The 16,849-nt window shown below is 57.2% G+C and overlaps 1 protein-coding gene across 3 annotated transcripts in view; it reads right to left on the reverse strand.

The window, feature by feature from the left end:
- The window catches only part of LOC111149476 (PTPRF interacting protein alpha 1), an 80,158-nt gene that overhangs the window by 14,184 nt on the left and 49,125 nt on the right, over positions 1–16,849 (reverse strand). For all 3 annotated transcript variants that reach the window (XM_022506568.1, XM_022506569.1, XM_022506567.1), the window contains exons 15-21: positions 15,894–16,117; positions 13,740–13,971; positions 9,197–9,348; positions 8,139–8,311; positions 7,847–7,940; positions 2,138–2,219; positions 1,846–2,046 (exon numbers count right to left, since the gene is read on the reverse strand). In XM_022506568.1, the coding sequence (XP_022362276.1) occupies positions 1,846–2,046; positions 2,138–2,219; positions 7,847–7,940; positions 8,139–8,311; positions 9,197–9,348; positions 13,740–13,971; positions 15,894–16,117 (1,158 nt within the window). The remainder of the gene's footprint in view (positions 1–1,845; positions 2,047–2,137; positions 2,220–7,846; positions 7,941–8,138; positions 8,312–9,196; positions 9,349–13,739; positions 13,972–15,893; positions 16,118–16,849) is intronic.

Here is a 16,849-nt window from a genome sequence, read left to right on the forward strand (position 1 = left end):
GTTCCTGAAAAAAAATCTAAAATAGAATTCCATTTCACACATTTAACTAATACCTAGTGGAAATACTTAACGGAACAATTTAATGTGAAATGACAGTTTTGTTTCCCAAGGAAAAGCCAAGAACCGCGCCGTTCTTAGGTGGGGAGCACTGAGGGGAGGGCAAGCTCGGGGCTGTGACTGACCGTTTGTGGCGTGGCTGTGAGCGTTTCCATCTCTTCATGCGTTAACCAGACATTTCCCGTGGTCTAGGGTGACCCCAGTGACCAACCACATCCAGGGCAAGGGAGCAGTGACAAAGAGGAAAGGTGGCAGACACGTAAGCCTCGGGCAGGTAAGAGGAGCATGCAGAGGCCAAGGCCATTCCCCTCGCCTTCTCCTCTTAGGTGCCCGCGTGGAACACGACAGAGCGGAACAACACGCCCGCCCCGTCCGTGAAGACTGGCCACACTGGGCTGTAGCAACACTGAGTTGTCAGCGACCGAGCACAGCCTACCGTTCCCCGAGCTTCGTCTGCCATGCCTCCCGCCTGAGGCGCGTCAACTATGACAACGGTACATTCTGCACTTCTGAAAATTGTGCATCTCAACTAAGTCTCACTCGATACATCCACCGTCTCGCCCAAAGCACAACTGAGAGCCCAGTCTCCAGGTCTAGCTTTGGACTGTGGGACAACGGTCCCCAGCACGTGCTCCGCAGTGACTGGGCCACATGGACGGGACAACTCGTCTGGGGAACCTGGGAGACAGGGCCCAGGGCTGAATGCATCAAACGGCATGTCCCAGGACTTCAAGGAGCCAAAATACTGGCCCCCCTGAAGCGCCACAGCAGACCCGATGCCCGTCAAAGCGCCGTGCCGGCCGCCAGGCCCCTCCGGAGCGGGCCATAGCCCGTCTCACGGTGCGGTCCCTGCCCGAGGGGGCTCGTCATCCCTGTGCACTGCCTCCGTCCGTGAGCAGCGGCCTTCACTGGGCAATTCACAGACTCTGGGAAAACCTCCCTACACCTTCGTTTCTAGAAAGGGCACTCTAACTGGAAACAAGTGGCCACGGGGACCCGGTCAGATGCTGTGACAGAGCATCCCTGGCACAAAGCTCTCGGGGCCTCACGGAGGGGCACAGACTGACAGTTCATTCTGACTCGACCCCTAAGAGACAAGAGAAAACCTGCCAGCTGCAGCCCCTTCTGGTGCAAGGCGAGCGCCAGCCCCGAATTGGGCGCTTAGCTGCTGCGCGGGGAAGTCCGTCCGCGAGGCTCTTCTGTCTCCCGTCGGGTTTCCCCGCAGAGCCGACCAAGAGCCGAGCGGACGTGGAGAACCCGCACTTCACAGACGGGGGTGGCTGCTCTGTGCCCCAGCAGCCGTCCGGGTTTTCGTTAGAGGAGTGCTGCCCACGCCATGAGGAAGACCCTCCAGTAGGACGCTCGCGGGCTTCCCACGGGGAGCAGAAGCACGCGAGCAGACAAGGCTCGGCGTGCACCTGCACATTCACGGGTTGCCGTGAGCCCAGAGCCCCCGCGCCTACGGCTCCCTGAGCGGGCCGGTAAAAAAGGGGTCACAGGGCACATGGGGAATCGAAGATCTCTCCCCTTCACTTTTGGTCAATTTATATTGAATTAGAGATAGTTACTCTCCTACGCTTTTAAAAAAATTCCTATTTCTGTATGGGAAAGCACAGCAGCCAAGTGCGGTGAGAACGTTCCGTGAAGGACCCGTGAGCCACCCACCCGTCACCCGTTAGAAATTGCCGTGTTTGGGGAATGCTAAGCCTTTAAGTCGGAACACGGGGTCCGTCTGTCGGAGCTGGAGGCCACAGAAACAGCGGGGCTGCCCCGTCTACAGACACGTACCGTTCTCGAGGTGGGAGGGGCTGACGGACTGGTCAGGGACATGATCTCCTGGATGGCCAGCCGCAGCTTGAGCCGGTGCAGCGGGTTGCTGATGCCGATCTCCCGCTGGATCTCCGTGTCCGACAGCGCGGACATGATGGCGCCGCTCTTCACGTTGGCTCGGCAGGCGGCCACGTACCAGGCCGGCATCCCGACCCACAGCTGGAGGCGAGACGCGTTCGGGCCACAACGTCAGGCAGGGCGCACGGTCGCGCAGGGAAAGGGCTCCACCCCGGATAAAGGGAAGCCGTACCTCCAGCCAAACCACGACGGTCGGTCCATCCCACTGTGCGAAAGGCAAACCCTGTCTCCGGGCTTCCTCGAGCAATTCGTGCCTGCGAATGACAAGAGACCCGGCATGAGAGCCTCGGCGCACACGCACCAGCTGCGCTGACGCGTCCGCAAGTATCCCCCGGCCACCTCCTGCGGAACGAAGACTTCCCGCCAGCGCTAGCAATGCCAGCAGTCCTCGGGTCCAAGGGAGGACAGTCAAGGGAATACCTGAATAACGAGGAAAACTGGGTAGGAGAGGAAGCTAGAGCCGGGTCGGAGCCCAGGATCCCCTGGGAGGGCCCAAGGGCTCGGCAGGGACAGCATCACTGTCTCACGCGGGAACGGTCGCATGTGGCCCTAAGTCACTTCTTCCGGTCTAGCCTGCTGTTTAGGCTCACCGGGTGCTGTAGGTTAAGGCGCTGGGTAACCCTGGCGTTTCACCCTCAGGCTTCGCACCCAGAAAGCTGAAACCCCGAGCACGTGTACGGGCACACACAGCGCAGACTGTGAGACTCCGGGAGCGTCAGGAGCCACGCCCTGGTGTCCCTGCAGCACCAGTTCTACAGCCCCCAATCGTGCCCTGCCTTTCCTAGCATCTTTACTAAGGGCTGTCTACTGATAACCTAGTTATGTAAGAGGCAACACAGCAATCTTTACCAATCTTATCTTACTTTTTTTGTGTTGTGTACTTCCAAGGCTTTCTGAAAGACACAGATTCTTCCTAAAAATGAAAAGCCTTGCAGAGGAGGTAGGGCTGGCCTGGGGCAGTTTACCCCATGTGCCTGCTCAGCCGGAGGCATTTTCAGTCCCTAGCTCACTTTCAGAATTATTTTTCTTCAATAATTTCTGCATTCCACATCAGTGAATCATTTATTTCTAAAGATACAGACGGGTTCTTCGATATATTTAGTAGTATTAAACTTTCCCTGAGACTGTGAAATCCATGTAAAATTAAAGCTCAAAACGTTTCACATGAAATCTCAAGTACATGTTCAACCCGCAGTCAACCGCGCGTCTCCTTGGAGTAACAGGTACTATAATTCTGCAGGAATGATCACACCACACAACGCAACAGATCTTTTTTTTCTTTCTTTAAAGTAAGCTCCGTGCCCAGCGTGGGGCTCGCTCAAACTCACCACCCGATCAAGAGTCACATGCTCCACGGGCTGAGCCAGCCAGGGTCCCCAGAAGGCAACAAATCTTAATAGCATGGGGGGGTGTGGGGGGTGGGGAACGGCAAACTTTTCTCATTAGAATGAGCAAAGCTATTCATCAAAGAAGAAGAAACGCAGGCCCCCGGGGCTGGGGTTACCCTGCCACACAGAGTCTCTCTAAAGAGGTCGGGGTGGGCCAGTCAGCAATGTGCTCAGTTAAATGCTGATTTCCGTGTCCTAAGGACAAATCCTCACAGACTGCGGCTGTATTTTACATGAACTCTTACAGAAGCCGAGCAAGCCCTACAGGCAACACGGGCAGGTCCTTGGCCGACCGGCGGGCTTTCAGATGCCCGCACACTCATGAAACCCATGGGACAGTGACCGCACCAGGGTACTTGGCCACACTTTGTCTTTTAATACGAAACAGATACTCGGAGCACCCGGATAGGTCAGTTGGTGGAGCATGCGACTCCGGATCTCAGGGTGGTGACTTCAAGCCCCACACCGGACAAGGAGTCTCTTTCGGAAAAAATATCAGAAATAGATATTCGTTGTCAACAAGGACTATAGGGTTAAAAACGGTCTGTGAATCCCATGAGCTGGAGGATGGCACACATGACTCTGACTTTGCCAGCACCTTCGTCCTAACAGCGGCCATTTGTGCAGGGAAAGCCCTTTCCAGCACGGACGTGCTTCCAGCTCAGCCCCATGGTCTTGCTGAGACTGCGACGAGGCAGGGCAGATAGGACCCTGCAGCAAAGGGACGCAGAGGTCAGCAGGAAGGTGGGGCTCCTGCCGGGTGGCTGGGCCAGGCCTCCCCATCACAGCACAGCCCAGAAGACTAAACTCCAACAAGACCCAGGGGGGAACACTTGCATCCTGTCCTTCTTGCAGGGGTGACTGCTCCCCCACCACATGAAGCAGGCCTCCCGCCTGCACGAGGAGGACACGGAGCCCCCAGACGCTGCGCTGCCAGGAAGTGCACGCCAGGACGCCTGGGCCAGCTCCACCACCACCTGCCACACACCTCGGTGAGCAGGCGCACCCCTGCCCTGCCAGCCCTAGGAGCTGCGCTTCTCTCACGGGCCACCGAGAATGGCCTACCGCCCACTGTGCACACTGCCCATCTCCGTCCTTTGTGGCCGTGTGGACCCTACGGCCTTGCCCGTTTACCCAGACGGCCACTCTGCTAAGCAGCAGAACCAGCTGGTGTTCTCCTTTACTGCAACTACAAGGATAAGCACGATCGGTAAGATTCGACTGGAAGGAAACGAGGGACTCTTATACAGGTCAATTTCCCAGAACATGAAACTCTTCTGCCCTGAGTTCCGGAGCCTCAAACACAACACTGGAGGCGGTGGGACTCCGGAGTGACCGGTGCTTCTCTGCACTGGACTCTGCTAAAGACACCGGCTTACGAGCCAGTCTCCTGGAGCAGGGAGAAGGCTCGTCTGGCTTCTGCTGTCAGTTCCTTCCTAAGCTTTCCGACGCCTCCTTCCCCGCTGCCGCTGTGTCCTCCTCCGTGTATAGCCTGGGAGCCCAGCCAGGGGGGGAAGGGGAGCCTGCCCCCTCCGTGGAGGAAGACGGGAGGCGCCCCGTGCCCACCACTGATCCGTCAGGCCGCGTGGTGCAGGGGGACTTAGTTGTGACCGCACCTCCCCGAGGGACCAAACTCTAGACCCACACTGCTTTTCCAAACGCCTGCTCTCACAGTAAACTGAGGCGGAATGTAGCCCAACCCTACAACGACAGTTGCAAGAGGAAGACATTTAGAAATTTGCTCACTTCTACAGGGAGCAGGCGCAAGTATGAGAGAAGTCACGTAACCTTGGGCAGAGGACACACGTTTTTAGACATAAACACAACAGTAAAGTCACCTTCCCTACCAAGACGTGTGTGAGCCTTTGCTCAGCAGACACCGCATGACAACAGGCGTCGTGCCTCATCTTTCAGAGCCCGCGCCCTCGCCACTCTGGCATCTCGGATGCAGGCCCAGGGGGCCCTGCCCCCCCGCCACGGCTCCGCCAGCCCGCAGAGCACCACTCTCGAAAATCCGCGGTAACTTCTCCCTAAAAACGACTCCCAGCCTACAGCTGCCCGGAAGCCTTGCCAACGACAAAACAGTTAACACATATTTTACGTGTTATGTGCACTGTAGGTAGCATCCTCTGATAAACTAAGCTAAAGAAAAGGTTAAGAATCAATGAAGAAAATATATCCACAGGGGTGCCAGGGTGGCTCAGTCATTAGGCCTCTGTCTTTGACTCAGGTCATGATCCCAGGGTCCTGGGACTGAGCCCCCCATAGGGCTCCCTGCTTGGCAGGAAGCCTGCTTCTCCCTCTCCCACCTCCCCTGCTTGTGTTCCCTCTCACGCTCTCTGTCAAATAAATAGTATCTTCAAAAAAAAAAAGAAAAGAAAATACACGTACAGTGCTACACTGTATTTTTAAAAAAGTCTGTATATAAGTGGACCTGCACAATTCAAAACCGTGTTGTTCAAGCGTCTACTGTACATTCTAGAACTTGCCATGCGTGACAGCAGAGTACGGACAATGACCCACTTTTCGATACTCAGTTGCAGCTATGACAGGACAGAACCAAATCCATCAACCTCAACATCTCGACTCCAGAGAAGCCCGCGCACACACGCACACACGCACACACAGTGCGTGCCATGTACTTGGCCACGTACTTGAGCACACCTCCTGACAGCGACAAAATAATTGCAGGAAACAGAGGAACTGGCCAGCTCAGGCTCCTTCTGATCTATGTGAAATACACATTTCTGGGAGCAGTGGGGTGGGACAGCCAGAGGGCACTGCCACAAATCTTACTGTTTTCATTATAGAAAGTGTAAGGAAGTGAAATAAAACACATCAGCAAAATCTAAGGGACAGAATTTTCCTAGCATGTTCCAGGAGCACAAGGCCTTGTTTCAATATTAAATTTCACAGCGCCAAGTGGCAACGACCCAAGTTATTTTAAAACATTTTTATACAGTTCAAACGTAGCAACATTCAGATCAGACCACTGCTGAGTGGTTTCTACAGATTTCCATTCCCAGAGAACCAAGACTGAGCATTCCTATGGTACGATGAGCGGTAATGGAAACACAGCATTTCATCTGAAATACAAGCCGCAGGGTGTTAGTCAAGGTCGTCGTCACGATTTCTGAAAGGAAAACTAAATGAGGCGCACTTCACCAATGAGAAGCCGCCTGGCAGCCCCAGGACTGGAGGGGAGCCGGCTGTGCTGGGGGGGGGGGTCCCGCGGGCTCTGGTGGGACCGTGCGGCCGGCCGCAGGCTCCAGACCAGCGCTTGCTCTGAGGGTGCCCGAGGGCGGCCAGACGCCTCTCCTTCTGTCAGGCTCACCGCAGAGCCTGCCGAGTCCTGCCTCTCACCGTCGGTTCTGTCTTCCTCCCTGGGCTCCCGTCCTCTCCTCCCGGCTACACTCCACTCTCCCTCTGCCGTGAAGAGCGCCGACGCCGGTTTTCAGGCGCGACGTGCTCCCGCCCTGTGTGGTTCATCCACTCAGCTCCGGTCTGGGACATGGTGAGCCCGACACAACCTGCTCTGGATGGGAAAGTCCCAGAGCACCCTGCCCACGCCATGCCTCCACACCCCCTTCTGCGGCATCACGATGCCGCGGCTCCCTGGCAGGATACTGTCCCCGCTCTTATCACCTATTTCCAGAATCAAGACAATTTAGAACTGACATGCGACAACAGACTACAAAACCGAGAGTCTATTTAGGATAAAAATTCAGACTCTCCTGGGGAAGGAAGAGGGATAGCACAGTGAGGACCTCCCGACAGATGACGAGTACAAACAACGAATTCTGAGCGCCAGGGGCCAAAGCCGTTTGCACGGTCCTGTGTGTCTTGGTTGAGAGCGCCCCACGGAGAGTCACGCAGACGGCGCGCCCTGGGAGCACAGGAGGTGAGCGCTCCCCTCGCTCACACGGAGGACGATGACGCAGAGGCGCAGGACAGCTGCCCCAAGGCTCTCCCAGAGCCCCCGACCGACGTGAGCCAGAGCCGCGGTTCACAGTCAAGGGCTGCGAGGCCGAGCCCCGGGTGCACAGCACGACACGCCCTGGCCAGAGGGTTCCCGAGGTGGCCTGGGAGTCCACGCGGGTCCTTCCCCAACTTCGTCCGAGCTCTACCACCTCCAGGAAGGACTGTCTGAGAGAGGCCTTCAGGGCACCTTCTGGGACAGAAGACGCACAGCTGGCCGGTCCATCTAACAAACAGCCAGTGGTTAAAAAGCGGGCGCAGGTGCGAGCAGCTCAGTGAGACGGCGGACTGGAGGCACCTGGGTGGCTCAGTCGTCAAATGTCTGCCTTCAGCTCAGGTCATGATCCCAGGGTCTTAGGATCAAGCCCCGCATCGGGCTCCCTGCTGGGCGGGGTGGGGGTGGGGGCCTGGTTCTCCCTCTCCCACTCCCCCTACTTGTGTTCCGGCTCTCACTGTGTCTGTCAAGTAAATAAGATCTTTAAGAAAAGAGAGACAACAGACTAAAAACTACTTACTTTTTTTGAAGTTTACGATTTTTTTCAGCCTGTCCTCCCAGTTTGCTGAGTCCCAGGGCGTCCTGAGAGGAGTTTTCCATCTCCGAAGCAGCAGCTGTGGGGAAGCGGAGGGACTGAAACACCGAGGGGAACCGACGTGGCCACGTACGGGCATACGGGCGGCTCCGAGGGCACCTCCGACGGGCCGGCCGGCGCGCGGACGCCAGAGCAGTCGGGGCCCAAACCCACAAGCACATGCCACGAGCAACCGGCTCCCACGACAGGTACCACAAGGAGCACCCCGGCCACCCACCTGGTCCCGTGGGCTCCTTGCCGGCGTGGCCGGGACGGCCCTTCTCCTTCTTGCCAAACAGCCGGCCGATGGAGGACTTGATGCCCTTCTTCCTGGGGGCCTTGTGCAGCGAGTCCTGGCTGCTGCTGCTGCTGCTGGGGTTGCTCACGGGCCCGTCCTGCGAGCCCGTGGAGCTGGGGACAGGAAAGGGTCTGTGACAAGCGCTCAGCACAGCACACCATTGCATGCACACGACCTACAACACCCCGCATTTTCAACACTCCTTCAAGCGTCACGGCCAGCACCTGCGGCGCCGCGTTCACAAGTGTGAGAAGCACGAGCTCCCGCGAACGCTCCCCAGGAGGCTGACACTCGATTCCCCGGGAGGCGACGGCCCCAAGCCACGGACCAAGCCACGGGGGCTTGAGAAGGCGCTTCCTGCAGATGCCGGCCCCGCCACCCCTTGGGAGCCCCGAGTACCTCCCCGAGCAGGCCCTTCCCGGCGGTGACAAAGTGGGAGAGCGGGCTGGGGCGGGGGGCACTGCACAGAGGTGTGCACAACGCGCCGAGCACCACCTGGCATGGAACAGAAATGCACCCAGGCTCATCGGGGACGGGGAGCACGAGCAGCAGAGCAGCTACCAGAGTAGCCCAGGGGCGAGGACAGTGCGGGGCTCTCAATGGCCCAGAAGGGCCCAGAGCACCGCCGACAAAAGGACCCGTCAGGAGCGTGCCGTGTGCTGGCACAGGCCCCATCAGAAGCAGAAGGTTCTCCAGAGCCGGTGTGCGGACTCTGAAGAAATGAAGTTGTCCTCCAAGTGTAGCCCCTTTCTTTCTAAACAGACTTGGGCACAAACATCCACGTGTCCCCGGCCCGATTTCCACATGGCTCTCCAAGCTCCCACAGGGGTCCCAAGGACATCGTTTACGCAAACTCCATTCGATTCACTGATATTTCTTTAAAATCATCGTTCTGACCTTTTTTTCTCCCCCAGGAAAAGGTCAAAGATTTCTTAAAACTGCAAACTAACGCCCGAGAGTGCTTCCCGCAGGAAGAGCAGCGCCCACATGTGTCTTACTTTCTAACGTCCCTGATGTCCTCGTGGCTGGCCGTGTGCAGTGCTCCTTTGTGCAGCCTGTCTAAGCGGAGGGATCTCGGGGAGGAGGGGGGGGATGTTTCACATTTTATCGTTGCCTTGTCATCTCGTACCTCTTCCCGGGAAGCCGGCAACTGCGGGGGAGACGGGAGACCAGTGAGTGAGAGCCCGCCGCACAGCCATCGTGTAGGCTGCGCGCGAGGCCATAACCTTACGTGCAAACCTAGGGGCGCACGAAAGCCTCGTGTAGTCCGGGGCTGTGCTGTGGAGTGGTCCTGCTTAAGAGCAGCCCCAGGACACCCCCCCAACCTGCCTGTGAGTGCAGCGCGCGGCACGGGCTGGGCCCTCCTATCCCTGAGCACCCTGCAGCTCGCGGCCCTCCCTCCCTGGAACCCTGCGCTGCCACAAGGACGGTCACCGACAGGGATGGCAGAGACCGGAGCCACGCCCCAAACCGGGTCCGTATAAACCGTGGCCAGCCGGCGGGAGCTCTCCCTGACGGAGTGCTGAGGAGCAACACATTCATCCCAGTGCCAGTCAAACCAAGAACGCCGCCACGCAGCACTGCCTGGAGCTTCTCGTTGTGGGGGAAAAGGAAATAGCCTGTACCATAATCCATCATTTCTAGTAATGATGCAAACCGCGGAGTTCCTAAGGTCAAGTTCAAGGTGAACAGGCACCCACCCTCCCCCCAACATGGGCCTGGCGCCTGTCTTTCGGGGACTAGGTTGTAACCTGAACATATGCGCAGCTTAGAGACAGCCTGTTCCACCCAGTGGGGACGCTAGGCTGCTGTCACGACAAGATGAACCCCTTCAGACTCCCCATGTGTCCCTCTGAGCTGCATCTGTGCAGCCGGCCGCGGTGTGGCCAGCGCTCTAGCCCCACCCAGGGTCCTGGCAGGGCTCGCACAGATCTGGGCTTTGGGACTGGCTAAGGCACGGCTGGGTCTCATGAGACACGCGTGGCAAACCCCGTGTGAGACTGGGGCAGCAGGAGGTGCCTTGTAACAGGACCTCTGCAGCCGCAGGGGCTCAGGGACACCCACAGGCATCGGCGACGAGCAGAGCTGAGCTCAGGTAAGACACAACCATAATGAACAACTAGATAAGCCCTGCGCCCGCTCCTGAGTCCCCATCACAATCCTCAGACAACAAAAGGCTATCTTAACTGGTTAGATATTAACAACATAAAATTTAGCAGGGACAGATTACAATAACAAGGAAGGATTTCAAATTCAGGTTAAAGCAGTGATTTGTAAAAAAACAAAAATAAAAAACAAAACAACCACAACAACAAAAAAGAACAGGATCGGGAGAGAGACATTCGGGGCTGTGCTGACAATGTGGTCAGTGGAGACACAGTTCCGAGTGCAAGCCCACGCCGTGCCACGGTCGGAGTGTCACTAAATGGCCACACCTGTCCGCCCAGCAGAGAGGCTCCCCTGGCTGCCGCCCAGCTCCCAACACTGAGCCCCCAACCCTGCAGAAGCGTGGCCCTGGCAGTGCACGGCCCGGCGGGTTTGGGGTCGGGGCGCACACAGTCCAGGGAGCAAAGCACAACAGTTACAAGGAAGCCACTCTGGTCAAGGGATCTGTCCCCTGATGCGCTGTTCTTTCTCTGAGACTGGGAAGACACAACCTGCGGTCCCCAGTACATAGAAGCCCCAAGCCCCGTGCGGGCTGGGTGGCAGCCAACCCGCACGGCCCCGCGGCCCCAGCCCGGGGCTCCGCACCCGGGAAGTGGGGTCATGACACAACCTATGCCTCGCGGGGCTTTGTGCGACGGCAGCAGGCTCATGGAGCTCTCGGCGCAGCCTGGCACAAGGCGGGGGCTCGGAGCGCTGCAGCCACAGTCGTTGACGCCAGTGGCGCCCAGTCTAAAGCCCACGGCCCTGCTTCACTAATTTCCTTCTGAAAACTATCATGTCCGGGGCGCCTGGGGGCTCCGTCGGTGAAGCGTGTGCCTCTGCCCCAGGTCATAATCTCGGAGTCCCGGATCGAGTCCCACATGGGGCTCCTTGCTCAGCGGGGAGCCTGCCGCTCCCCCTGTGCGCGAGCTCACTCTCTCTCTGACGGATAAGTAAGTAAAATCTTCACAAATCAAACCATCATGTCTGGTGGAGCTAAGTACGCTGCGAGCAGGAGACACCCATGCAGCACAGCGAGCACCCCGGTCTGTGGCGGTGCCCTGTGAGAACCAGCTGGGCCCCCGAGGGCCACCCACAGCAGGCTGGAGCACCGTGGGCCCCGCGCTCCCTGGGACGCGCTCCTGGGCAGGGCGGGTCGCTGTTTCACGGGTCACAGACAAACAGAGGAACGTTCAACTACTAAAAATTTTACCTTTCTACGATGTTTCCTTAAATCACTAGGCTGACAGAGGCATGCAAAGAAATGAAGAGAAATCAGATTTACTGCACACGCTGAAGCTAAAAATTCAAGGACCAGAACAGGCAAACATATTAAAAAAATAACAGATCAGATATAAGCGAGATGAGACTTGTTTAGAAACAACGCAACTGGAAATTGAACTTCTTTTCACCATAAATTTAAACATAATAGGTTATTCAAGATTTACTAGAGAAACGCTATAAATTATTACTCAGGGAGAAGAATTGCATCGTAACACACACCCCTGATTAAAGTGTGGCACCTTGTGTAGCACAGGGACCGCACAGCCGTCTGTTCTAAACTCGTCTTGAGTCTGTTTTCCTTACTGAAAAGCGCGCTGCACTTTTACAGTGTGAACCCCACGACGCAGCTCCTGCCCACCTCCCCCAGCGCCCGGCGAACCCACTCTCCGGAAGCTCCTGCCGGACGTTCACGCAGAATCCTCACCAGCACTGATTTCAAGCTTCTGGAAAGTAAGAGCGTGGTTTAAAGCAGGGTACCCTGTGCTATGTGTGAGGATAAACACGGGCGTAACAGCAGGGCCCGCTGCCTTCTGTGATTCCGCATCCCATGTGGAAAACAGCCTACGAAGGCAGAACGTACACTCGCTCGGGAAGCTGACGAGACTTGTAGTCCCATGTGGGCACCGAAACCGGACCGCGTGCCGTTCGGGTCAGGCTTCCCATCACCCCTGCTTACTGCCTTAGTTCTTCATATAAGAAACACTTCGTTTACGAGTGTTCACGTTGACGAGGCAGCTCTGAGTAAAACACTCCAGATTCACCTGCATCGTGCCCTTTCCCACATCTACTATACAGTGACATGCTAATGAAAACGCATCCCTGTCGGGGGAAAGAAAAACCCCACTATCTAATGAGAAATGAAGACAAAGCAGAAACCACACTCATGAGCCATGACTGACCACACACACACACACAATTGTGGACCGCAGGGTCACTGCCACCCGAGCATGCTGGGGAGGGCGTTACGGCACAGGGCTGGGTGGACAGAACACCGGCTGAGGCGGGAGGCCGAGGTCTGCACTCACAGTGATAAACCAAACCAAAGGATGGGACAGGACATCAAAGCAGCCACGGACTGTCAGCCAGCATACAAAAGCACAAAAACGGAGAAAAAAGAAGCATAACTATTTTCTATAACCACTCTTACAAATCCCCTGGAAGGAAGGAAGCATGAAACCACAATTAAAACCCTCAAAGAGTTTAAAATATGAGTTAATTAGCTAACAATGTGAATGATAAAGACAGTAGGTCAGACACCACGAAGTGGACTCGTTACCACGGCAGACGCCACCACAGGGATTCACGGCTCCTTCAATTACATGCTGGCTAACGATGCAGCTAAAAATAGAAACGGACAGGAGCGCGTCTGACAGACAGAAGTGCGATCGAAAAGCAGAATGCTGTGAACGTGATTTTATGTGGGAAAGAGGCACGAGCTCATGAAACCTGAGCCACACAGGAAAGTTATCAAAGGTACTTCGGAGCTGCACACTTGTCACCGAAAACTGGAGGGTCACTGGGTTTCCAGACCCTGATGAGCAGAGACGCCCCGGGACCTCCCCAGGGTGCCGCGGTGTGTGGCTTGTGGTGCGGCCGTCCCTGCCTCGTGGAGACCCGGCATCAAGCACGCGGTCCAGTGCATCATTGAAAGAACCAATTTAGGCTTTCTTTTTTGACTGAATGTCCTGTACTCTCCACTTCGGCACCTCTAACGCAAAGGACAGCAGTGACTTCTCTGTAAGTGTGTTACATGCTGCGGAGACCGTCCTCATTACTTCTGTGAAACTGTCTATTCCTAGAAAATAACAATACTCCCCTTGGAGCTGCTGCGCCAGGCACAGGCCCACGTTGTCCAAAGGTGCACCAGTAAAAGCTCTGATGGGCTCACGACGACAGACTAAGCCGGTCATCCAAACGCCACAATTAACACGTCCCTGTGCTGAGTGATTACATACTAGCCAGTCTAAAATGTCTCGAGCCTCTGAACGCAACAAGTGAACCTGGTTTCCCTCTGGGACAAGAAACCAAACCAAGGCACCTCTGCCGAGTCTGAGGCTGAACTTGGGGGCTGGGGCGGGGGCGCCGCCGGCAGAAGGGCCAGCAAATACTCACCAGTGTCATGACCCCCAGTCTGTCCACCTCCCTGGCGGGGCTGTGTGGACCCCTTCGTGGAGTGGAGCGCCCGCTGTGCGGAGGGGACGGGCCTGTGAGCGTGGACGTGGGGTGTGGGGGGGCGGTGCCCCCAGAGCGGAACCGGCCCGGGCTGTCTAAAGTGCCACTGCCCACGCGGCTCTCAATCTCCTCGGCGCGCTGCTCCGCACTCTCCTTCTCTTCTTGGATCAGCCTGGAACGAGAGCGCGTGGTCAGCCCCCCGTGCCAGCGAGCGCGTCGGTCCCACAGATCTAGGCCCGCGTCGAGCGTATGCCCATCAGAAGATTCCAGGAACAGCTACTCTAACAGTAACGTCTTAGTACACGCTGTTTCGGGGCACGACCAAGTCAACCTTCACGGAGTCCCACAGGGCTGCTTCCCGCCACGCGTGTCTCATTCTACTCGCGCACCCGGACACTCCGATGGGGCCCGCTGGCAGCTCTCCTCCCGCACGAGGGCTACGTGAACCTTATTCTTAGTGTATTTACAGCTCAGAGTCCTCAACTGGAAATCGGGAACTGACGTACCTGAGGGACCAACTCACGAGGCAATCGGGAGTTCCCACTCAGGTGTCTAGATTGGATGGAAAGGTGGAGCTGGTTTTTTTTTTTAAGGCTGAATTCAAACAAAAGTCTTATTTAATGGAGTTTTGGACCAGCCTCCTGAGTTTCTGGATTCCCGTCAACCATGCTCTGCTGATTTGGAACTCAGGCTGAGCACTCCTCTCCCCTCAAGTACGACTCGTCGGTGAACAGCAGTGTCCGTACGTGACCGCGTGAATTACTAGTCTAACATTAACACGCAGTGTCCCCGCAGGAACCTTTCCAATGACAGCTCCACTTATGTACCTTGAAAACGTGTTTTATTATGGGTAACAAGTCGGTGGACAGACCTGACCACTGGCATCGGTGGAAGACCCCTTGCACCTGGGCCCGGGCTACCCCCACTTCTCCCTTCCCAGGCGGACGGGGAAAGGCTTTGGCGCTGAGCCAGTCGGCACGGAGCCGGCACTCGTCCTTCCCGCTTCGGAGCCGGCCGCTCTTCCCTGTCTCTCCCACTAACGTTTCTGTCCAGCTCCGCTCTCCACGGGCAGGAACGTGACCCGGGGCTGCTGCAGGACACACAGACACAGGAGCTATCGGGGCCCCTGGGCACAGTGGCAGCCCCCCACGCCCCAGCCTCCATCACCGTGGGGGCCAGTCTCTGGGTCCCTTCCCCGGGGGCCCAGTGCTCTGTCAAGTCACTACTATCACTGCTAAGAGCATTTCTAAGGAAAAGACCCTTGAAATAGCGAAGAGACTGGAAGACCTATATCCTCCGGCCTCTCACCGTTCTACGAAGCACCACTTCTGACCTGTCCTGTTCGTTTAACGTAGCAAACTGCAAGCTTGAATGGGAACCCGCGGGCCTGCAAACCTGGGCTTTTCTGCTCTGTTCAGGGCTGAGTGACACAAGCTGGCCATCTCCGGGCGGGGGATGTGAGAGTGGCGGGCGGACACCACCCCGCACCCCGTCCACACAGGGTGCAGAGTTAGGGGACCCTGCAGCTCGAAGCGGGTAGAGAAGCAGCCCCCCTCACCTGCGGCTGCGCGCCTCACCCTCCCCTCGCCCGCGCACTGGGCTAGGACGTTCCGAGGCAGCCCGGCCTCCTGCCCCGTGAAGGACCCCAGCTGCTTCTCCACAAGTGCACCAGGCCGGCCCCCTCGTCCCGCTCGTGACAGCGCCCCGCCGCACACATCTTCCCTCTGCGTTGCGGGACAGGGAGGGCACCTTGGCCGAGTCTGCGGCCCCGTGTGGCACAGAGCAGCATCGTGGGCACACACCGGGCACCCCTGCGGTTCTCTCTGGCTGTGCTGTCGGCTTCTGGGGGAAGGGACCGAACACCTTCTGCTCCTCCCCCAGATGTCACACCGACACGCCAGGACCGCGACCCTGGAGAGAACGCCCTGGCTAACCGATGTCACAATCAAGGGCAGTCTCAGAACTCAATTCCTAGAGTAAATTGGAGTAGTTTCATCATCGTGGGACACGTAGCAAGCCCTCACGGGATGTGTCCCCGACCTTCTGAGCGCGACAGCACTCCTGAGAGACACTCCCGTCTCCGGGGCCGGGTACCTGATCTCTTTGTTGATGGCGTCCAGCTGCTCCTGAAGCATCATGGCCAACGTCTGGGCGTCGGCCTGCCCACTGGGCGACAGCAGAGCGGCCGAACTGAAGAGAGTGTCCCTGTCGTCTTCGCCATCAGACACATCAACGTCACTCTCGAATGCCTGGGCCACGTTTGCTAGCACGCTGGCTTGCTGGGCACGTTCCCAGTCCTGCTCATTCAGAGTCTGTACCTACAAAGAGGAAAACGGAATCTCACCGAAGACGGAATGTAACAGCAGCAGTTACAGGAACTTCAGAGAACTCATCAGAAACTACACGTTTCCACACAGGAGCCCCAAAGGATCAGGGAACAGGCCGTGCTTCCAAGCTGCTGACATCTGCAGGGCAAGAAGCAGGATTTCAGGCACCGGGCGAGGTGGCAGCCTACCGCCAGGAGGACCCACAGGCGCACCCGAGGTGGACACGTTTCTGTGGTATCATTTACGTGGTGGGACGACCGGCTCAGATACAAAATCTGAAAATTAAAGCAGCATCTCGTGGCCAGTCAGCCAGCCTCACAGGAAGTAAAAACCCATGAGATCCACGGAGGCTGGGTGCGCCTCAGTGGCCCTGACGTCTCACCTGTGTCCCCATGCAGGGGACCAGGAATGGCTGGAGTTTCCCGCCCCACTTCCTGAGGCTGAGAGGTGAGAGGACACGGCACCTGCCCCAGGCAGCAGAGGCCCACACCCTCCTGTTTGAGTGGGCGCTTACAGGCACCGCACACGGGACCAACCGCACACAGTCCCGAGTGCGGGCGCGAGCAGAGGCTCTTCCTGCCCTCCTCCCTCCATACCAACACCCGTTCCCCCTCTTCAGTCTCAGGGGGTGCTGCCCCTCCACCCCTGGGGATAGCCCCACCTGTAGGCACAAGGCCTGGCCCTCAGCGTACTCAAGGACATCATTCTGCCCTCTCTCTGGAT

The sequence above is a fragment of the Enhydra lutris genome, unplaced genomic scaffold (assembly GCF_002288905.1).
Source record: "Enhydra lutris kenyoni isolate GAN:26980312 unplaced genomic scaffold, ASM228890v2 scaffoldscaffold22, whole genome shotgun sequence".
Classification (NCBI taxonomy): domain Eukaryota; kingdom Metazoa; phylum Chordata; class Mammalia; order Carnivora; family Mustelidae; genus Enhydra; species Enhydra lutris.